The sequence below is a fragment of the Gymnoscopelus braueri genome, assembly GCF_963280865.1.
Source record: "Gymnoscopelus braueri genome assembly, chromosome: 1".
Classification (NCBI taxonomy): Eukaryota; Metazoa; Chordata; class Actinopteri; order Myctophiformes; family Myctophidae; genus Gymnoscopelus; species Gymnoscopelus braueri.
Window position 1 is genome coordinate 23233976 of NC_137603.1, and position 24180 is coordinate 23258155.

General features: G+C 41.2%; 1 protein-coding gene across 3 annotated transcripts in view; it reads right to left on the bottom strand.

The window, feature by feature from the left end:
* Nucleotides 1-525: 525 nt before the first annotated feature.
* The window catches only part of LOC308093370 (alpha-protein kinase 3-like), a 28461-nt gene continuing 4806 nt past the window's right edge, over nucleotides 526-24180 (bottom strand). For 2 of the 3 annotated variants that reach the window (XM_080439704.1, XM_080439705.1), the window contains exons 3-16: nucleotides 22801-22922; nucleotides 21773-21890; nucleotides 20252-20498; nucleotides 18173-19879; nucleotides 10344-12762; nucleotides 9131-9278; nucleotides 7819-7946; nucleotides 7233-7268; nucleotides 6616-6713; nucleotides 5950-6126; nucleotides 5148-5236; nucleotides 4635-4852; nucleotides 3554-3602; nucleotides 526-2050 (exon numbers count right to left, since the gene is read on the bottom strand). In XM_080439704.1, coding sequence (XP_080295830.1) covers nucleotides 1768-2050; nucleotides 3554-3602; nucleotides 4635-4852; nucleotides 5148-5236; nucleotides 5950-6126; nucleotides 6616-6713; nucleotides 7233-7268; nucleotides 7819-7946; nucleotides 9131-9278; nucleotides 10344-12762; nucleotides 18173-19879; nucleotides 20252-20498; nucleotides 21773-21890; nucleotides 22801-22922 — 5839 coding nt within the window. In that variant the 3' untranslated portion in view covers nucleotides 526-1767. Of the gene's footprint in view, nucleotides 2051-3553; nucleotides 3603-4634; nucleotides 4853-5147; nucleotides 5237-5949; nucleotides 6127-6615; nucleotides 6714-7232; nucleotides 7269-7818; nucleotides 7947-9130; nucleotides 9279-10343; nucleotides 12763-18172; nucleotides 19880-20251; nucleotides 20499-21772; nucleotides 21891-22800; nucleotides 22939-24180 lie in introns of all 3 variants that reach the window. The other variant, XM_080439706.1, reaches the window with a different exon arrangement.

Genomic DNA, 24180 nt, shown 5'->3' on the forward strand with positions numbered 1-24180 from the left:
TCCAATCAGGAGAGAGGACCCATTTATCGGCTTAATTTTTATAGTGTTCCAGTACCAATTTCGTCTGCTCATTTCCTTGTGTCATCACTTCCAATTTCACTTGTTTATCCTGTATCCTGTATGACTTCTCTTTCCTGATTGGTTGAAATAGGTATCCTGACCTGGAAATGCATTTGCTGTTTACTAAAGAGCTGGAGAGACGGGGAGACCCCTGTTACTGAACACTCTATAGCAATGATTACTATCACAATGTATCAGCAATATAGAGCAGTAATCACTTACTGCACCTTTAATGTTACTTCAGACCTATATTATGTATTCACTATCAATACAGTATATCGTTGCTGTAAGGCGGAAACCTCATACCACCATATTTCATCTTTTAAAGTTTTCTTTCCCCCCATAAATTAATGCCCTACTTTGTCGTACAACAGTGTCGCTCAAAAGTAGCAAAAATAGCCAATCTACAATGCGACACGTTGTGAGCTTGTAGATCTGCTATTTTCACTATTTCGGATAAAAAAAAAAAAGTGCTTAAGTGTGTGAATGGGTTTTATGAACATTGAACCAATGGAAAAAACAAACAAACAAAAAACACTACATTGGATCCAGTGGAACACTTTTCCCTTTCTTGAAAAGTTACTGTTTTAGTTACAAGGTTTCCACCCGACAGCGTCAACAGTTATCTTTGCCCTTGATATTCCATACAGCACAATGTTATTGACCTGAGTCAAGTTTGGGAATCACCCTTATTTTACCTACAGAAATATTCAAATTGATATAACATAAACCCTAGCAGATTACAAGGATGCTTATATGTCGTTTTAAAAGTTCCATTTCTGCAAACAGAGCTGTTTTAACAACTTAAACCCCAGTTGGCCGGGGTCGCCGCAGGGCTCCAGTCTATACTAAGCCCTCTCCGGTATTCGCTCAACTCTAAATATAGTTCACAGCGCGTCGCACTGTGATGCGTTGTGAACTTGTAGATCTGCAATTTTCACAGAATGTTCGCCCCCAGAAGAGGGACGCTAGGGTTCAAGTGATTAACTGCAAGAGTATTTTCAACTTTCTGCAGTGTGGAGAGACGTCTTCAGTGGCACTTCAAGCAACGCGTTAGGCAATCGAGCTACATTCAGTGACGAGTGACGACTGCGAGGAATGGTGGTAGTTAATAACTTCGTCAATTTTCTTCTATTATGACTTTTTTTCTGTCCTGGTATAGCCAGCTCTGTGGAGGGGTCACCAGCCTTCTCTCTTAGACTAGCTCCCAGCTTCACACGGCCAGCCAAGACACGTCAAATCCAGTTCAGGATTCACGTCTTTGAAAAAAACTGTGACATTTCATCAAGGTAGTAATCGACTGTGAAAATCAGTAACATTTCATCAAGATAGTGATCGACTGAGAAAATCTGTAACATTTCATCAAGATAGTGATCCACTGAGAAAATCAGTAACATTTCATCAAGATAGTGTAGTAATCCACTGAGAAAATCATTAACATTTCATCAAGATAGTGATCCACTGAGAAAATCAGTGGCATTCGATGACAACAGACACTTAAGCCTGGTTCATTCCGAACAGCCAAACCTAGTTCGGACAGGGTAGGCAAAAACTACAAAATGACATTTATTCAGAACTTAGGATGGGCCTCTCTGAACTTTCTTCGGATCAGCCAGACGAAAAAAGGTTCGGACGTCGGTTGGACTATTTTAAAGTATCTAGTCCCCTTTATTTGGCCTCACCAATCCATAGGTGACTTAGCATGGCTTATTGCTTAGCGGCAGTCTTATCCTGATTCGATTCCGACTTCCTCTGCAGCCTGGGGCTGCCGGCGGCTTTTCTGCCAGGCTGGGGGCTGGAGGAGCCAGCAGCCAGCTTCCGTTGGAGTAAAGGGCTCCTGGAGGGGCCCTTGGCCCTGGCCGGGGTCTGCAGGGATTCCAGGGCCTTCAGCGACCGCAGGCCCAGCAGACCGCAGTAATAGTTGCACTGATGCTGGGAGGTGAACTGCTCAAAGACCTTGGGGTTTGCAGCGACGGACAGACCTTGATACCTGCAATGGTACACAGTGTTACTTAAAGGAGCACTTCGCCCATTTTCAATCTTATCCTCATATAACTGTTCCTCACTAATGCTCATTATTCAATGGTGGGCTGTGGACAGTTTAGAAACCTGCCTACCAATAACATTGTCGATGGGGATTATAAGCTATAAAAAAAAAATACAACCTTTCTTTTCCTGGAAAGTTAGCATAGAAGCGAAATAGAAGCCATTGTTCTTGCATAAAGAACATAAATGTTTGCAAACTTGAAATTAACAAACCTGCCCACCGATGATGTCATTGGTAGGCAGGTTTCTGAACTGTCCACGAGTAGACAGAAATGGTGGCATCTCATAATGAGCATTAGTGAGAACCAATTCTATGAAGATATGGTTGAAAATGTGTGATGTGCTCCTTTAATGAGTGTAGTCTTATCTGGTCTTGATGTATAATACATCCTAAATAGTTTGTCGATTGTTTTTTAATTGTTTATCTCAATCTACAAAGTAACTAAAAGTATCAAACAAACAAACATTTGCCTCCATGCAAATGTAGTGTAGATGATGTATCAAGTGGCCGAAAATGGAAATACTCAAATAAAGTACATCAACAGTAAATGCAGTACTTAAGTAAATACATTTAAAGGGATGTTTCACTTTCAAAGTTTGGGGTCATTTTGACGTCTACTCAGGCTTTTATGAGCACCCCAGACAATTTTTAAGTTTAGCTTGATTCAGTATTTAGATATTTTATTATTTATTTATATTAATTTGATCAGACATAAACCCATTGTAACTTCAAACTCCATTTTAACCATAGACTCACTGAAAACACACATACTTGATTCTGGTGACGGATTTTGTTGTAATGCATGATGCATTTTTTCAATGACCTTTTCCATTTATTTTTTATATCTTTTTTTTAAATGAAAAAGATATGAAAACACGGTCCCCTCTCGTATTAGAAGGCCAATATTAGTCACCAGAACCAAGGACGTGTGTTTTCAATGAATCCAACATGGTTAAAATGGATTTGCATAGGAAGGGGGCATAAAATTAATATCAAATATCTAAATACTGAATCAAGCAACTTAAAAACGGTCTGAGGTAACCACAATGTAGTAGATGTTAAAATGACCCCAAACAAGTTTGAAAGTGAAATATCCCTTTAATTACTTTCCACCACTGCATAGTAGTAGTCTACTATGATTTAGTCGTCTAGTCATAAATTGTGACTCATTTGGCTTGACACAATCTAGAACAGTACATTAGAATGGTAAGATACAAAAAAACTAAACAAAATCAAAACATGATGTGCCAGAGAGGCCAAAAAAAACAAGCAATGGGGCTTGTCGGGTAGACTTCCAAATGAGTCCATTGAGGGCCTAAAATGACACAGCTGTTCTTTTTTTTGGGTAATAAAACTATAAAGGTATAAATGTAAATTGCACTCTGTTTAGAGTCATTATCAATATTCGGTGTTGTGTTCACAGTTGACAAAAATAATATTACCCACCCTGGTGATTTGATTGAAATTGCAACATTCGTAATTCTGGTGTCGACACCTGCAAGATAATCATACACAGCTATGTTAGCTTTCTGTTTTTCCGAAGAAAACATCTGTTATGTTACATTACAGAGACCTGCACCCATTAGTCACACACATTAAGCTTCTCCGTCATTTCCATCAACATTTGGCTTGCATTACTACTCAGAATACCCTAATGTGAAGGGTTCTCAAAGTGGGGTCCAGGGACCCCCAGGGATCATTGAGGGGGCTCCAGGGGATCCCCTGCTAAATTAGTTAATATAGCATAAAAATCAGTTTAAGCACTTTAACTCTATATACATTGGCTATTTTCAAAACAATGTGGGGAAACAATTGGTAAAATGTGGAATCTTTTTAAAAACATTTTAACAACACAAAAACGTATTGTCAGATTGTGGCCACAATCCCTGATGAACCCTGGCATGCATGTAGTGAGTAGCCATCTATCTTAAAGGTGCTGTACTTGAAGGTACTGTAGGGTCAATTATATTTTTTGGTTAAATCAAAATCAAAAGTTGGAAAGTTTATTTTTGTTGAAAAGTTAAAGGTTCTATGACATTCATTTTCACTTTTTTTATTTTTTATGTTTTTTGGGGGGGTTTTATGACCTCAATTACACCCAAAAAACCTGAACTTTGAACTTTCAGTGGATGTTCTGTGGTCTGTTTTTTTTTTAAATAATTAGGCTGAAAAGTAATATGGGATTGGCCCCTTAGCGTTTGTCATGGTCATTTTTTGTTTTTGTTTCATCAATTCCAACTTAAGAGTTCTCTCTCCTGATTGGATGAAATTGGTATCCCGACATGAAAATCTATTTTCTGTTTACTAAAGAGCTGGAGAGACAGGCCTGTTACTGAAAAAAAAACACCCTATAGCAATCATTACTATGGTAATATAAAGATATTTCACACTTATTTTAACAACAACAACAAATCACTTACACAGTCTTTAATTTGAAAAACTTTGATGTAGCCTATTGCATTAGTTCAGAGAGTCCTTACATGGATCCAAACCCCAGTACTCTGGGCAGTTAACATTTCAACCATACCTTCCAGCCGAATAAACAGCAGATTGCCGTTGGTCCACTGGTGGATCCAATGCTGCAGGGTGCAGCACTTCTGTTCTGTCTCAGAGCCTGTCCTCATGACCAGCCTGCCTTTGGCGTCCACGACACAGTATTTCTGGTAGAGTCCATTAAGGTCAGTTTCTACTGTGCCGTGGGGGACAGTATTTGCTGGCCGGTACATCAGATAGACTGGAATCACTCTGTGTAACAACGAAGGGGAGCAAATTATTACTACGCCTGGTTGCGCATCATGCGTGTCACGCACCGAAAATAGCCACGCTCAGCTTGTAGATTGACTATTATCGGTGTGTGACACCGGTACGCAACTACGTATAAATCAGGAGTTCGTTTGTTTACAAATTGCATTTTACAAGTACAAATCTACACTTACAGACTGTTTGTTACGAATTGCGAAAGAGCGCAAATCTGTTTTTACGGAGACGCATAATTATGAGTCTGTTCCGATTCCATAGTTTATCACCTATGGATACTCACTCAAGTGTGGGACCAAAGTGTTCAATCACCCTGGCTTCAGCAGAACATATTTTGCAGTATTCTCGAACCATGTTCTGAATCCTGCATTCCTGGTTGTAGAAGATTGGAGGAAAGTCAAATGAGATCCTGATGAGTTTATAGTGTTATAGTGTATTCAAAATGATAAAATACATTTAAAAAAAAATATCCTTGACTCCATAGTCTTGAGGAATGCTGCAATCAGTAATTTTAATATCCTGACCTGGATTCGAACTCGGTTTTCCCACATGAGAGACCAAACATTTATTTCGCAGCCAAGATGCCATCCACACTTGGCCAAGGGGGATATTATGCTTATGAGCTTCAGGCAGTAGTACTTGTCTACCAGTAGCTGTCCTACACCAGGGTCTAAATGTCTCAATGGAAGAGTAGAGTAGGGAGACCGCCTCCAACCGGTTATATTGTATTAACATACTCTAACATACAGATTGATTCAAATAACATTTCATTCTTTTTAAAAAATGCAGCTTTAATGTTACAGGTTGTCACTGTCAGGCAGACACCTTGTACCTCCATATTTCAAACCCTCACAACGCGTCCATTTTGAACATGAAAGTGGTTAAGTCTGTCTCTGGGTTTTAGGAACATTTGAAGCAATGAAAAGTATTTAAAAGAGTTTTTGACTAAATAATAACTACATTGGATGCATTTGGAACACATGGGTTATTTTTTGCTGAAAAGTAACGATTTTGGACATACAAGTTTCCACCCGACAGCGACTTGGCAGGTGTGCTGTGACAACAAACACAGATTTCTAACTTGCCTGTTGGACAACCTCCAGGTTCTTCTCTAGCAGCTGTCTCTCCTCTTTCCCGCCGTACGTAATGGCGTTGCGTACTTTGATGACGCACGTGGTCCCGGACTCGAACACGGGCTCCAGACCGTAGATGACCTTTGCCCTCCAGGCTTTGCGAGAACAACCTTCACCAACGTGGGACTCCTGCATCATGATGAGGGTCACTATTAGTTAACTAAAACTAGTGAAATAACAAAAACTGGAATTGAAAACAAAAAACAAAAAAACATTTCATGAAATAAATAAATAATAAAATATAAACTGAAACAATATTGTGTGTTTACGAAACTAACTAGAACTAACTAGAATGTCCTAAAAATGTCCATGTCAGTCTTTGTCAGTATCCAATATTTTCATTTAAAAAATAGCTAAAATTGCCAATCCAAAAGCTCACAACACGTCACTTCGCGATTGGCTGTTGGAATCTTGCCGCTGACTACCCCATATTACAATAAGAATAACAAAAACTAAAACTAATAAAAACTCAACTTAAACCTAAGCCTTTTCTCAAAATAAAAACCAAACTACACTAAATAAAAACTAAACTACACTTGAAAACTAGTTAGAACTAACGGAAACATGAAGTCAAAACGAGAAAAAAAAATGTAATTAATAATTCAAAACTATAATAACCTGCATCATGATGCGGCCGAAGAATTTGTTCGCCCAAATGCCCGCGTCGGCCACTCCCTTGTTCAACACCAGTGGTGTCATTTCAATCTCCTCTCCAACTGCACGGCACAAACAAGTGGTGGAAAGTAATCAAGTACATTTACTCAAGTACTGTACTTTTGCTTCACTTGAGTATGTCATTCTTTATATAATTTTATATACTGTTGTTTTTACTCCACTACAATTATTTCAAAACTTTAGTTACAAGATACTTTGTAGATTTAGATTATTACTACAAAACACACATCAAGCAAGAAAGCACTATACTCTGTCTATTAAAAAATAGCCAATCTGCAAGGTCACAACGTGTCGCATCCCAACCTGTTGTGAGCTTGTAAATCTGCTATTTTCGAAAGTTGACCATTTTTTTTTAACTTGAGTGTGAAATGGGATATTCTGCACAATTAATACTTTTGGTACTTAAAGTACTTGTTGAATTGTACTTTTGCTCAAGTAGTAAATTACTTATACTTAACATAGTATTTCTACATTGCGATATTGCTTATTTTACTACCACTGCAATTAAATTAATGTTTGATGTTGTTACAGACATAATAAACACAAATGACTCATCTTACCTCCAAGCTCCTCCCGCAGGAACATTCCAGCCAAGACTGAAGTAGAGAGGTAGAGAGAGACAACACAATGAGACATGGACAAACTGTTTGGATGTTTGTTTAAATTAATCAGGGGTCTTCAATGTTTTTCAGGCCACGGTCCCCTTAGCTGAGAGAGAGAGATGAAACAGGGAACCCCACTAAATGGTGTATACAATTATTATAAAACCTTTTGTTTTTGAGAAAGCCTTCCATGTATCTTGATAAGAGACTTTCAAAGGTAGCACACCATAGCTAATTGTCTCATCAATGTCTGTTGACTGTAATATTCCACATGTTTGTCTGTTAAGTGAATGGGTTGTCCATGCTGCAGCTTTGATGGATTCATAGTTTTGTTTGACAGCACTATCATAATTAATTAATTTGTTTGTTTGTTTACACATCATCTTTCCAAAAACATGTTGAATTCATGTTGATGATATATGGTTATTTTTAGACGTAAAATAAATAAATACATCCTATCACACAAGAATGTGGCAGCCCCCCTGTAATAACCCTGAGTTGAAGACCCATGGAATAGATTATGTTAAGATAAATTAATACATACTGTCCACACTCAGTAAGAAGTCTGTTGAGTCTGTTCCATGTTGGTTTGTTATGGAGCACCCATAAACCCCACAATCTCTGCTGGAGGCCTGGACAATGGCTAGATTGACTGGAGTCTCATCCCCGGCACTGATAAATAAACAGAAGACTCCTATGATTATTCTATTTATTCTAATCACATAGCCTCGATCTCCAGGCTTTTATTGTTTAGTTTTCCTAAAAAATAAAAGCCTGGCCCAGCCCGTCAGTGTACTCGGTATGAGGAAGTGTTTCACTTCCCAACCAACCAGAGTGCAGTGGGCGTCGCTCGTAATGTTGTGTTAACGGGGCGGGGGTTGACGGACAGATCGGTGAACCAATGGGATCAGGCGCAGTCTCTCGCCGGCTCTATACACCCGCCCCTCTATACACGAAATCAGGAGCGTTGGGGCAGTCTACTAATCACATAATATCACATAAAACATGCAGACTATATTTTACAGTATGTGTGTCATTTAACAAATTAAAACCTTTTAGTCTAAGAAGAGATATTTGACACCTACTGTATAACATCCTAAAATCCTTCCAGATGCTAGCCAGGAGAGACAAAATGACTTGTTAGCAATGCGGACTCACAAGTTAGTCTCTGAACATTTCACTCAACTAGAGACTAGCCTTCATTACACAAACTGGGTAGAAATAGGGCACTTGTGGTGCAGGGGTAAAGTACCTGCCCACCACGTGGAATCTACGGGTTCAAAGCCACACTGTGGTGCACCCGGCTTGCCGATTGTCTATACAAACACAATTGGCCAGGCGGGGAGGTAGATCGTTGTCACTGCGAGTCCTCCCGGTGAGGGCTCCTCACAGGCAGGTGAGCCAACAGTAGGCGACAACAGCAGTATTTACAGTAATTGGCATAATGACTAAATTGGGAGGAAAAAGGGGTAAAAATAATTGGCTACACCAAATGGGTGGAAACAATTAGAGAGTTAAAACAAAAACAAATGCATTGCAGAACCAATCTAAAGTCTTTAGAGCGGCCGTTGATCCAATTATCTGTATGTAAAACAACAGTAGCCTATAGCACAATTACACTTTGTTGCTCCATTATTTTTTTTCATCCCAATCTAGATTTTCAAAATGCTGTACTGGGTTTTGTGATGTTATAATGTTGACAGAATCAGCTTTGTATGTGTCTGTTTGTATGCTAAAAACCTTAACAGCTGTTTTATCAAGTCAATGGGGAGCTATTTCTGGAATACCCATTTCTATTTGGAGGACCTAGTGAAGATATCTCACCAGTCACCACACTCCAGCTCACACCAGTGTACCTTCTTTCAAGCTGAGCGACCTCCACTTCATCCCTGCACCATCTGATCGTGGAGTCAGCGAGCACGTTGAAGAACTGGCACCACAGTTTCAAGTGTCCCGAGGCGTCCGAGAAGGGCTCTCCCCTAATCTTACGGATGACCTGAGGAGCTGCGAGAAGCAGGCAGAGAGAGAGGGGGGACACCCCAGTGGAGGTAAAGATAATACTCTTTCTAATGTTTCATCCACATTCTAATGCCTGATTTATGCTTGGTGGCGCATCGTGCCACGTGACGATAATAGCTGATCTACAAGCTCACAACACATCGCACTGCAACGCATTGTGTGCTTGTAGATCTGCTATTTTTGCCGTGCGACACCAGCGTGCAACTAAGAATGAATCAGGCTTAAGCTATCAGCTTCCTTAATGTGCGATGCGTCCGTTAAGCCTGTCTACTTAATCAGCACCAGCATGGGTCGCTTTCACGGCAGACAGAGCCAAAGCAAATGATCCGAGGCCATGGGGAGGATTTGAGGCGGGGGGGGTTACTTCCCACTGAAGGTCAGCCAAAGAAAACTGCACCCGATAATGACTCCATTTGTTAATTAAGACCGCTTCCTCAAAGCATGCGGCAGCCTCAGATTCCATCTGCACTGCCTAGCACAGAGTCCAGCATCAATGCTTCAACAATAAAAGCTGTTTTCAACTGCAAATTAAAAAACAAAAAATACAATGCATTCAAATTGCATTTGCTGACTCTTACAAGTCAATATGAGGCATACAGTATACGATACTATCATAAGAACGTTTTCCACTGAAAATCAAAAATTGTAAACACACGAAGAACTGGGCTAGCCCAGATGACAAGAGATATCCGCCTACTGATACATCAGGTGATAGCTACAGCATCACAGAACCAATGCAAAGACTTTAGGGAGGTCCTTCATATTGGGACGTATCAGGATTTAAGACTTTTCTCATCTGTTCCGGCCCACACATTGAATTTAGATTTCCCCAGACATATCAGTAGGTGGAGATCGCTGAGACTACGCGAGACTAATGAAGGATATATGTCATCATGGTAAATGTATTTAATTCCAGTTTTATAATAATAATAATAGCTTAAATATATGTAGGGCCTTTCAAGAGACCCAAGGACACTTTACATCGAGAAAGAAAGATGGATACACAGACAGACAGACAGAGTGTTGTTGTTGTTAGTTGTTTTTTTTAACCTTTGAATGGGTCTTGTTTGTCCTTCCCTGCTGGTTTCTCGTCTGTCTGGACAGTGGGTATCTGCTGAATGGACTCTTGGCTTGGTTGTGGTTCTGCAACATCCACGGCCAGCTTCCTCCGGCTCAGCAGAGGAGAACGCCTCTCTGTCGGAGGTGTTCGCTGGCCGCCGGGCTGAAGTAGAGGTGACCGTCGTGACAGACTCGGGGACACAGGGATGTTCTCCGGGCCGGGGCAAAGCTTGTTGCTCTTGGTGGACGCCTCATCCTTCTGAGGCTGGTTATCTGAGGGAGACGCAGTCTCACTGTCCTCCGTTTGCAGTTTAGGAGTGAAGATTTTGCGTCGGGCACCAGAGGCCAATTCTTGCGGGGTTGCAGAGGGGATGGGGGGCGTACCATTTCCCGTCCTCAACAGTGGGTTATCTTCAGTATCAAGAGTTAAAGAAGCAATCTCTGAAGATTCGTCTGCCGCTGATACATAACTGTGTTGTTGGATAAGTCCAACATTCACCTCTTGTAATTCAGCCTTACTTACACTTTCCGTAGCCAATAACTGTATAGTTTGTAAACCGTTAATGTTTGGCTTGTGTTCTTTATGCTGGCCTAAGAGCGTGGCTTGGGTTTCCCTGATGACTTGCGTCTCTGGGTTTACATTTTGAGAAAGGACTAAATCTTCACTGTGAAATAGTTTCTGGCCATCACTGCTGTTATGTACAGAATACCTTTCTGTAACTACATCTGCCAGTGGTTTCCTGAGTTCTGGGGTCATAAACACGGGCGAGTTTGATCGCCGTGAAATGTTTGTTTCAGTGTCTGAAAGGAGAGATAACGAAGCAGTCTTTGAAAGGTCCTCAGCCATAGAGCGAGATATATCCTGTTTAATATGTGGAAAATTAAGCATGTGTGTTTCAGTGCCAAGACCGCTTTTTGTGGTGCTCGTCGAATGGCCTTCATTGATAATGTCTGTGTTTGGGGCAGCATTTTGATTTTGAAGTTCTGTGTCTTTGCTATGACAGTTTATCTCTGTATCATGCTCCAGAACAGAAATCACTCTCGGTGAGTGCACAGAACTCATCTCTATTTCGGCGTTTGCCGGTGGCATTCTGTGTTCTGGGACGATGATCACCGACGGATTTGAAGTTAGGGAAACTTTATCCGCCGTGTGCTGCTTTGGAGCCGAGCGAGAGACATTTACTTTGACATTTTCAGCCCCTAAAAGGCAAATGTCAGGATTATCTTTCAGGGGAACGAGTGCAGATGCTACAGAAACCTGGTCAGTGTCCATGACGCTGTCATTTTCCTTTGCTGTGCTGCCAGGAAGTATTATTGCGGTTTTTAAAGTGCTGTCGGCGTCTGTGACAGCGATAGGAGGGATCACAGGAGGGATTTTTAAACTCTCTGCGTTTGGAGATGGGGCATTTGGGGATTGTATCGGCTCACGTTCTGCTTTAACTATTCTATGATGAGCCTGTAAATGTTCCGATTTTATGTTTGAAGCAGGACTAGAATCAACGCTCATCTTCATTAACCTGTCAGGTTTGGGCTTTTCTGCCTCCAGTCTACATTCTCTGTGGCCACTTGCTAATTCCTGCCTCCTCTCTGTGGTCATTTGTACTTGGGGTGCAGTGGGACATTGTTCATCTTCAGCAGAAGTTGGTGACATAGTTGACACAGAGGAGCCGAGAGCTTTCATTTGCGCTCTCAACAGTTCGGCTATGGATATGACTTCGGAAACGGGTGTTGGGATTTCCTTGAATTCATCTCGCTGCTCCAACAAGTTTCTCTTTTGGATCTTTGGTTTCTCTGGGTTAAAATTTGGGGATTTGGGGACATCCTCTGTCTTTTTTAACACAGGGTCATTCTTATCCATTTCAATATTAGACACATCCGCCATGGTAATATCACTGGCTTCCTTTCTCATATCACCTATTGTGCTTTCTGTTTTAGCGTGCTCACTTGTATTTAGTGGCAAGTCAGTTTCCATCACAGCTTTCTTTCCAGTGGGGCCCAAAGTGTCTCCATGTACTTGTGACGTTAACTTATTACCCTCTAGTTTCTCGTCGACTTGTATTTCTGTCTGTTCTACGGCTTTTATAGCTTTCTCAACTTGACACTGTGGGACAGTGGGTGAAACGTTACACCCCGGGGTCTTCTCGCCCTCCACGGGGCTTTCGATGGGTGACTTTTGTATCTCTGTAAAAGGGACTGCACGGCTTTCATTTGATCCCCTGGAATGAGCCCATGTTCCCTGTGACATTGCGTCAGAGGCTGCGAGGACAGGATGGTGCAACGCAGGGGTCTGGTTGTCATCTGGCGCGGGCTCTCGCTGCGGTCGCGGCCTCTGCAGCGCGGCGGTCTCTTGCCGGGCGGGTTGCAGTTCAATGTTGACAGGTGCATCATTCCTGCTCGTCTGTGTATGGGCCTGTGGTGGAGTAGATTTAGATTTTTCTTACTGAGGTAAAAGTAGCAATACCACAATGCAGAAATACTATGTTACAAGGAAAAGTTCTGTATTCAAAATTTGACTTCTGTCAAAATACTTCTGTATTAAAAGTACAGAAGTATTGGCATCAAAATAATACTTAAAGTATGAAAAGTATTATATTTTTTCAAAATGTAGCATTCTTTTCGAAAATAGCTGATCTACAACCTCACAACACATCTTATTGCGACACGTTGTGAGCTTGTACTGTACTGCTATTTTTTAAAAGACAAAGAATAAAATGGGGCTTAATTGGTTAATGTATGTTTTGTAGTAATATTCTAAATCTATAAAGTAACTTGTAACTAAAGTTTGCAAATAATTGTAGTTGACTAAAATTCTGCCTCTGAGATGAAGTGGAGTAAGAAGTATAAAGTACTGAAAAATGGACATGCTCATGTAGGCTAAGGTGAAAGCACCTTAAAATTGTACTCAAATGCAGTACTTGAGTATGTACTTCATTACATTCCACCACTGTGTATAAGCCTGCATAACCTTGAGGCACAAACAAGCAGCGGGTGGGTTTCCATGCTGTAAATACTTATTCTCTTATACAGTATGCCAGGCATTGGATAAACACATGTAATACTGACGGCGACCACATCGTTACCAGCACCACAAGTACACAACAGAATAGAAACACATTAAAAGGAAATGCGGCCTGTAAGCCATGGATTATTTTATGAGCATGGATATTTCAATCCGTGATATGTCAAAATGAACAGCTTTATATCAAAGCCATGGTGCGTGCAGCGAGGGTGGGACGCTGACTTTATGGACTGTGTTAATACTGGCATTAAAGGACCACTTCACCCATTTTCAACCACATCTTCATAAAGCCTTCTTCTTGCACAATTATTATAATTTTTTATAATATTTTTTTTGATCAAACCTGCCAACCGATGATGTAGGCAGGTTTCTGAACTGGCCAAAGTCCTCCTCTGAGACACAGTACAGTGTGAGTAGACAGAAATGGTGCCATCTTATTATGAGTATTAGTAAGGACCAATTAAATGAAGATAAGTTATAATTGAGGTTGTGTGTGATATTGGCCCAGTGATGCAGCTGTATCATACGGTATCAGCACACCAGTTCCATTATGCATCACAAATTGAAATTGAAGCTTTATTTTACAAACAAGGCATGCTTTCCTTTTAAAGACAAGCGTGCGGTTTCCCGAAGCCAGATTGGCAGACACGTAACGCCGTGCTCTTGAGAACCTACGACGGTGGTGTTTCCCGAAGCCAGTTATATAGCACGTAACTTACAACCAGCTGCTACTAATGAAGGTAGTGCGTAGCGGGTTGCTAATGCGCAGCTGCGTGGAGGCTCTTACGTAAGCTACACACAACCTGAAATTGCTTTGGGAAACCCGGCCAAAGACATTTTGATCCAATATTGCATGCCTGTCCTTGTTTTCATGAAGCATTGAGATTCAATACTAATTTAAAAGCACTCACGTACCATTGTACCTTGTGCTGTAAGTTCTGTCTGTATGTCGCAATGCGACACATTTTGAGCTAGTAGGCCTATTTTCGCTATATATTCGTACGACGAGGTATATAGGGCCTCAGTGGTCAAATCTTTAATGAAGAATTTAGAGGTAGACTATTTTCCCCAGTTTTGCATTTATGATTATGATTAGATTTGACATACACATCATCATGGTCATACTCTCCACCTTGTTGTCTGTCTGATCACCGGCCCATCATGTCGGTTGTCACATTCTCATGTCCAACTCATAAATCTCTCCTGCCTGTAAACTTATTTCATTCCCTAAATCCTTTCACTGCTAGGCAGCTATCTGATGCTTATGTCAGTGGTTCTCAAACCTTTTCATGTCAAGGACCCCCAAAATGATTGTATATGGCTGCGGACCCCCATCTCAAAAATATATTGTGCCAGAGACCTCCAAAAGCAAATACTTTAGTTTAAAAATGTTCACTTAAAAATGTATATATGAAAAGATTTGCACAGATTTTATAATCTACAAGCTATCTATGAGCTTGTATATCTGCTATTTTTGAATAGCCAAAGTATAAAAATATGGTTAAAGTGGTTAAACTAATTGTGACAAATTGTGACTATATTAACACATTTTGCTGGGGACCCCTTGTGGGAGATAACTGTGTTATAATGTGCATTGTTATTTCTAAACTTCCTGGAAGCAGAGGACATTACTCCTACATTACACCTTGATTGATTGATATATTTATTGATCAGGAAATAAAACATATGTCACACATAACATACATCTGACCCACGGTAATCAAAAGGATGACGTAAAAAAGCCTACAGCTTGTTTCCATTGCGGTCCCTTAGATTCAACAAAGATAAACCCTAAAGATGTCCCCAGTCATCCAACTGAACAGTCAGAATGAGATGATTGCATGTTTAATGGAAGGCAAACTTCTTCTCTGTGCGCCTTAAGTTCCTACACAGCCCTACACAGCCCTAGCCCTAGGTTACTATAACAGGCTCCAGCGTGTGTCCCTGTGTCACGTCCATCTGGCATTTGTCACGTCTGCGTCACATCCATCCACACATGAGATAAGCCAGGACACAGATCAAAGGTCATTCTCTTTTGCCCATACTGTAGCATAGTGCAGCCAAGGTCCTTATAGATAGATCAGTGGTTCTCAACCTTTTCATCCTGCAACCCCCCAAAATAATCATATTCGACCTGGGGACCCCCACAAAATAATCATATTTGAGTTGAGGCATACACTTAGTTTGTGTAACATAACTAACACAAATTATAGAGAAAATTGTTTTAGTCTTTGTCGATTTATATCATACAGGCCTAGTATTTTGATTGTAAATATAGCCTTCATTCTTTCACAAAACTTTTTTCAGACATTTTTGAATCTGGCCCCTGACAACAACGAAAAAAGCGAATACAAAATTCAGAACTATAATAGCCTTGTACGCGCAATGTAGTCATTAAATCACTTGCGGCCAGTGTCATTCAGAAAATATAATCAACTGAATATTATGTCTGAGACAGCTCAATTTCATCACAGCCTGATTTATACTTGTCGTGCGCCGGAAATAGCCAATCTACAAGCTCACAACGCGTTGCAATGCGGTGCGTTGCGAGCTTGTAGATTGGCAATTTTTCGGCATGTGACACCGTCGCACGACGTAGAGTAGCATAAACAAGGTTTACGTCTCTGGCATGGTCCACGGGTGCTGGGTGGGCATATTCAAGGAGTGGGGGCTATTTAAAGTCTTACCGTGTCTAGAATGGAATGTAAATAATTTTAAGAGGTGCTCGAGTCATGCAGGGCTCTGCCCCAGGCCTTTATTCCCTCAATATTATCCATATACACACAATCTTAAGCCTAGGGTCACGATGATCGCATAAGCAGTTAAAAATAAAAGTTCATAATCATAAAGCAACTGTGAGTTTAAGTGCTTGTCCATGCATTCATCTTCAGTAGACTTGACTACTGTAACAGTGTCTTTATAGGTCTCCCTAAAGAAATCGATCAGACGACTACAGTTGATTCAGAACGCTGCCGTTCGAGTCCTTGCTCCAAGAAAGTGGAGCATGTCACTCCAGTTCTTAGATCTTTACACTGGCTCCCTGTATGTCAAAGAATTAGCATTCTTGCCATTCCGCCATATTTACATAATATCATGTATGTATCGTTCTTTAATATGCGCTGTGACTGCTGTCCCACCCAAATAAACAAATAAAGTAAAGCATTGATTTAAAAATACTACTGTTGGTTTATAAAGTATTGAGGGCCAAAATACATTTCTGATCTTGTGAACCATCCAGACCTCTCAGGTCATCTGGGACAGGCCTGCTTTCTGTCCCCAGAATCTGAATTAAATGTGGATACATTTTTATGCACCACAACTTCTTAGAAAACTGTAGACCCGCTACAAGTGTTAGAGTTAAAAAATGAAAATTTGTTTTAAGCACTAGCTTTGTGTTGAAATGTTCTATACACCATACCATAATATTATCAATAAAAATTAATCAATAGTTGCCCAGACAATAATACATTTTCATGTCATTATAAAGTGCTGCTTGGAGAATGTAATACAGTATGTGGAACTCGAAGCATAGATATACTGAAGTTGCTTATAGAGGGAAGATTTATCATGCATGTCTGCTGCACCAACATCTATCAGGTCCTCATTGAGACGCCATCTGTTCCATTTTGCTTTCCATTGACAGGCCAATTGCCTTGTTGCTGAGCACATAACAATACTGTCAACAATACAGATGGACAAACTCTGAACTATTAGGAGAGCACATTATATAACTTGTGATTGTCTCATCACTTACGTAAGACTGCAATTACTAAATTATACATTAACACTATCATAAATGATAGAGTTTATGACTCTATCCTAAATTATATGCGTATTTGTTTGCCTTTGGATCACTAGCCTTCTCATTATGATTTAATAATATCAAATTCAAGCCACAAATATACCTTTTGCCATCTGCCAATATTAATGTCATTTCATGTCTGTGGTTATAGCATCACTGTTGGTGGACATTATGTCTAAAATTATACAGTCACAAGTTCTTGTTAATACTTTTCATTGGTTAAATACACCCTTAGCCAATTTCCACTTGGCCTCACTATTGTTGGCCATGTCATTATAAGAGAAAACGTTTCCAATTTTGTCTTTTACATTTGTGAAAATAGCTGATCTACAGCCTTGTAGTTCAGCTTTTTTCACCATTTTGTGTGACACTGTCACCATACAACAGTGTATAAAAGGACAGTGGTTCTCAAACCTTTTAATTTCAAAGACCTCCATAACTCGGATAGTTAATATATAATACGTAAATATATGAAAAGAAGACAAACCAAAAAGCATAAAAGAAAACATTAAACGTTGCAAAATGGAGATACATTTTGCAACGTGTGAAGGCTATAAATAGGGACAGGATGCATGTCATCACTGTCAGGCAGAAACCCATTATCTTCATATTTACATTTTTATGTTTCTTCATAAATTAATGCCCTACTTGCTTACCTGCTATTTTCAGTATTTAAAAAAAATGTGAAAGTGAGGATTTAAGTTAAGTGTGTGTGTGGGTTTGATAAATATATAACCAATGAAAAGTATTAGTTAACAGCTTGTGACTAAATAATAACTACATTGGATCCACTGGGACACATGTTCTTTTTTTCCCATTTCCTGAAGAGGAAACGGTTTTGAACATACAAGGTGTCTGCCCTACAGTGACGATATACGTACTCCACAGCGGGGCCATACGTGTAAAGGCTATAAATAGCAGCAGGATGCGTGTGTTACTGATCTGGCCTGTGTTGGCAATGCAAAGCACTCATGAGCTCATGGGAACACAGCCACTCACCTTCCCCAGTGGCGATGGCCCAGACACACACACATTCTTCTGGCCGGAGCTGCTTTCCCTCCCAGACAGCTGATCTTGTGGTTCACATGGAGGCCTGCTGGGCAAAGCATCGCCACCTCCTGCTGACTTTAGGTTCCTGTGAACCGATGTACCGTTAACTGAAGTTTCGTGAGGCCGCTGTGGATGAGCTGTTGCCGTGTCCACCCTCACATTCACGGCCTGAGCGGTATGCTCTTGATACTGAGTTACCAAAGGTTTCTCGTCAACCTCCATGACCGTGACCTCCTCTTGTCGGGTTGCGGCGACAACCTCCTTTACGGCGTCTTTAATTGTGGTCTCGGGAGAGGCTACGGGATGTGATGCTTGTTGCGTTACAGCGACTACCTCCTTTGATGTGTCTTTACTTGAGGCCTCGGGGGAGGTTATGGGGTGCGACGGTTGTTGCGTTGACACAATAGGAGGACTGAGGCTTTCTGCATGCCCAACTACCTTCTCAGGCTTTGCAGCTGGCTTACTTTCAGTCCCCGACAAAATGTGACGCGTAGGGGACGCGACGGCAGTGGATACAGGAGCAGGAGGTCCAGGCACAGCAATCTGTTTCTTTTGTGAAGGAGCTTCTGTATTTCCGGGAACGCGCGCCTTTTGTTTTTCTGAAGGCGCATCGAGGGGTGGCCGTGCTTTCTTCTCTGCTCTTTGATGTTGTTTTGTCTCTTTGTCCAAGGCCGAAGCAGAAGCTGACTTTAGGTTCCTGTGAACTTCAGTACCATTAACGGACATTTCGGGAGGCCGCTGTGGATGAGCTGTATCCACCCTCACATTCACAGACTCAGTGGTGTGGTCTTGACACTCCATAACTAAAGGCTTCTCATCAGCATCAACATCCATGGCCGTAACGTCCTCTTGTCGCGTTACAGCGATAACCGTGTCTTTACTTGAGGTCTTGGGGGAGGTTACGGGATGCAATGCTTGCTGTGTTGACAAGACGGGAGGAAGACTGAGGCTTTCTGTATGCCCAACTCCCTTCTCAGGCTTTGCAGTGTGTGCACTGTCAGTCCCTGAGGAAATGTGACACGTAGAGGAAGCGACAGCAGGTGATACAGGAGCTGGAGGTCCAGGCACAGAAATCTGTTTCTTTAGTGAAGGAGCTTCTGCATTTCTGTGAACGTGTGGCTTTTGTTTTTCCGAAGGCTCACTGGTGGGTGGCTGCGCTTTTGTCTCTGCTGCTGGTGTTGTTTGGTGCAGTTTCGTCTCTTTCTCCGAGGCAGAGGCTGAAGAGACGACAGCGCTCTCTTCTTCCATAACTTCTTCTGAGGGTCCCTGAGGTCGTGAAGACTCCTTGAGAGACGACTTTTCAGGGGCCTGTTCGTTCGCTAGTCTCTCCCCGGTCACCATCTCCACCGGGGTGTCGGGCTTCACGCCATCGGCACCGTTGGAAATCTTAATCTTCTTTTTGATGAAAGGCGCTTTGGGTTGGTGGGAGCTGAAGGTCTTCTGCACAGAGTCGTATACGTACGTGACAGCTTCGCTGCCGTTTTCGTTTGCAGCTTGTCCGTTGGTGATGGGAGATGTGGTCCCGTTGGTGGCGTGGAGTGGATTTTCTTCTGCCTCCACGTTACCGGCGTCCTGTAGCCTGACCTCAGCCTGAGAAACCGGGAACTGAATAACTGCCTCTTCCTCTTCTGTGGAGCTGGGAGTGCTCAGATTAACCTGTGTAGGGGTGGAACAGTTAATCAAACTAATCAATTTAATCGATTATAAAAACATTTCAACATTATTTGGGTGGACATTTTATGAATAATCGATGAATAATCGATCCCTATGTCATTTTAGGCGCAAATCTTCAAAATAGTTAAAAAAATTATGAAAATATGTGATCTACAAGATCAGAGTTTGTTCATGGGCTATTTTCACAATTTTTGCACGACACTGTTTGACAAAGTACAAAATAGGTCTTAAGTGGTTAATAAAAGAAAAAAGGCTCTCCATTATTCGATTAATCTGATAATGAATTGATAGAATAATTCACACTTTATGTTATTTTATTTGCATGTTTGCTGATCAAATCAAATCAAATCAAACCTCCATGGGAGAGTGGCGTTTCCTCTGGGAGCGATCTGGACTGATGGTTCTGAGCTGTTCCTGCTGGTTCTGTTTACTATCCAGATCCCTGCGCTTGTTCTCTGCCTTTTGTTTGAGTTTGGAGAAGTAGCGCTGGTGGATCAGGAACTCGCTCATGACGCCGACCTCCAGGACCCCGGAACACGACACGATGCCTTTGCTGTTACTGGCCGACGCCTGGTAGATGGCCGCATCATCCACAGAGCAACTGAGAAGACATGCATCAGGGTCATTTCAAACTAGCTGACGTTCGACAGAAACAATGGTTTTGTGTTGGTGGAAACATACTATAAACTAGAAAAAGTACTCCTCGGAGCACAGGTCTCCGCCAGGTCAGGTAGGCTATTGTGGCCTCCTGGTGGCGCTATAATAGGCCAACGTGAAAAGGGTGCCATTTCTTCTTAGGCCTTGCACGACAATCGGACACTGACTGCGTTCATGATTTGAGGCATTTTGTTAAAAAACATTTGTTTCGCTAAATTAGACCTGCTGGTGGCGCTATAACAGGCCAATGTTAAAAGGGTGGCATTTGTTCCTCAACATAGTGTGAATCTGCGTGCAAAGTTTGACCGCAATCGGACGGTGCGTTCATGATTTGCTGTCAATAGCTGTCAATCTTAGCCAATCAGTATGGAATATGAAAAATCAAACACATCCGTCGTGATCACATGACTATAGAGATCATGTGTACCGATTTGCGTGAAATTTGGATAAAATTGGAAGGAGTAGTATAAAATAATGTGTTTTACATAAGTCGGCCTCCTGGTGGTGCTATAAAAGGCAGATGTGAAAAATGCAGGGCAAAGGTTTTTCCTTGACCTCTAGGGAGTGTGCATACAAAGTTTTACACAGATCGGTGCAGTTATAGGTAAAAAAACGAATCGGCCTGTTATAGCGCCACCATGAGGCTGATTTGAAAAAAATCAAATGGTAGTTCTTTCTCTGCCTAATGGGAATGTGCGTGCGAAATTTCACGGAAATTGCATGCTGTGTTTATGATTTGAGGCATTTTGTTCAAAACGGAGCACTCCTGCAAACTTTGGAAGACATTTTTAGCCAATCAGGATGGAATATGAGAAATCTGAAAGACCAGTTTCGTTTAATGACTATAGAGATACTGTGTACCGATTTGCGAGATTTTTGGACGAAATCTGTAGGAGTACTGTCAAAAAATATGTGTTGCACAAATCGGCCTCCTGGTGGCGCTATAAAAGGCCCATGAGAAGAATTTGGGGCAAAGGTTCTGAATTGGCATCCAGGGAGTGTGTGTGCACAGTTTCACTGCGATCAAGACAACGGTGCTGGAGATTAGCTGGTCACAGACGGACGGACGGACACACAGACGGACACACGGAGGGACGGACGGACGGACAGGGGGAAAAACATACTCTCTCGCCAAGCCTTTCAGCCTGGCGGAGACAATTAAATTAAAGGTCAAAATTAATCAGTGCAACAATCAAATGACAGGGCTTCCCAACGTACTTGAAAATGTGCAGGGAATGGTTTTGTCCATCGTGGGAGATTTCATATTTAGGCAGTCCACAGTATCTGTCTAACTGCATATCGTCTTTATACCAAATAACCCGAGGGGTGGGATGACCTGATGAACAAAAACAAAACCAAATGAAAAACAATCAGATGGTGGCAGCCACTGCAGAGTTATATGTTTTGAACACATAACTCAATAGTGGTTCTCAAACTTTTTCATGTCAAGGACCACCAAATTAATGTATTTGGCTGTGGACCCCAATCTGAAAACATTTTGTGCCAGGGACATTTTGTGCCAGGGACATTTTGTGCCAGGGACACGATTTGTGTTTAGAAAATATTCCGGCGAGTCTCCTACTGAGTCTCCTACTGACCGATGACCCGGTCAAAATAAATTGAGCTCAGGAATGTGACAAATTAAAAACAGAACATTCTCCATGAATTCAAGGCTTCATGGGGTGTGTAATTGATAGAAAATGAATAAATTGTTTTTGGATGAATGACTCCTCCTTTAAATGTTTCATGACATTAATTTAATTTTTTTTCTCTGTTTTTTTGTTTTGTTTTATGACCTCAATTACACCCCAAAAAACTGAACTTTGAACATTCAGTGGATTTTCTGTGGTCTGGGGTTTTCTGAATAATTAGGCTAAAAAAAGTGCTGAGATTGGCCCCTGGACTTTGATGTCACATTCCATTAATCCCGCCCCCTCTCCTCTCCTCCCCGCCCCTCCCCTATCCTTCTCCTTTGGGGGGGCAGAGCAGAGGCAATGATTGACAGGCAAAATCCCTCGACAGCGACATCCGCAGGCAAATCATTTTTTTCCCCATTGCAGCTGAAAAGGCCTCAGAACATAGAGAGAAAAAAACCTGCCATGGCTCGAGTGGATTTTTCAGTTAAAACATTTCAATACACGTTTGAAGGACCATGATGAAGACTTTAAATGTTTTGTAAATCTGAATGTCATGAAACCTTGAGAACCACTGATCAACAAAACAAATGATAAACGAAGTACGTTTACCTGTGACCATACAGGTAAACTTCACATTGCAGCTCTCAGACACAGCTTTTGACTTCAGGGTTATCTCAAAGGATGGCTGGGTTTCCTCTGTTAAATGGGCCATCACACTGCACAGAGTGCTCCTGCAAAACAAAAACACTTCAATCTGTTCCCTGACCTGCTTTTGATTTATTAAGTCTGCAGCAGTATTCCAGTTTACAGCAGGAATATAGCATTCTGTCACTGCCTCCAGGAGGATATATTCAGTTACTAGCTTCATTTAACCACTGTCCACTGTGGCGATGTGACATGTTGTGCTATTGTAGATCTGCTATTTTCAGTATTTTTGGAAATTTTAGAAAATTAGCCCAAAATAGGGACACCAGGGTTTTTGTTGATGCAAAGCGTCCTTGGGTTTTTGAAAGGCACTATATAAATTTAAGTTATTATTATTATTATTATTACATCTACAGTGTAGACTATGTGTGCTATTACATCTACAGTGTAGGCTATGTGTGCTATTACATCTACAGTGAAAAACATGTAGGCTATGAGTGCTATTACATCTACAGTGATAAAACATGTATGTGTGCTATTACACCTACAGTGATAAAACATGTATGTGTGCTATTACATCTACAGTGCCCACCAACTCTGTCAAAGTGCACTTGAGCAAGGCACGACTGATGCACATAAATGCTCCAGGGTCTGTGCACTGTGACTGACCCCTGTGATGTAATGATGTGATTGTGTACTGATTACTGAACTGTGAGTACAGTGCTCACAGTGGATGAAGGAGGGCAAGGCAAAAAGACACATTTCAATTATGTGTCGACGGCTTCAAAATGTCCAAACATAGCTGAGCTACAAGCTCACGTGTCACGATGCAATGCATTGTTGTGAGCTTGTAGATTTATCTATTTTCTCTAAACAAAATGTAAGTATATACTGTAGGGCTTAAGAGGTTAATTGACAATGCAGTGATCTTCTTTTATGTAACAGTCAATAAATGCTCCTGCAGTCTAATTACTTTCACTAGGAAAAATGTTTTTGTTGAGCAACAAATGACTTCAGTGTCTTAAGGCAGGGTAAATAGAATATTGTTGAGTCGTAGGTGAATGGCAACAATTAGAATAGGCAAACACAAAACCAGTAAAACTCGATCAACAAGAAAAATGAAACCTGGGCTATCCTAACCAACACACAATTTTTAGATATATCACACAAACAATCACCATACAATATTACTCTCCTCATTGTGTAATACTGAGGTTGGTTCCCAAAATGAACACAGGGGCTATTCAAAAATAATGAGTACACCAGCACCAGTCCATCACATTCTGTACAACAAAATATCAACCAGTATTTGTTATTTGCACTCATGCTTTCTGTCCAAGTTTT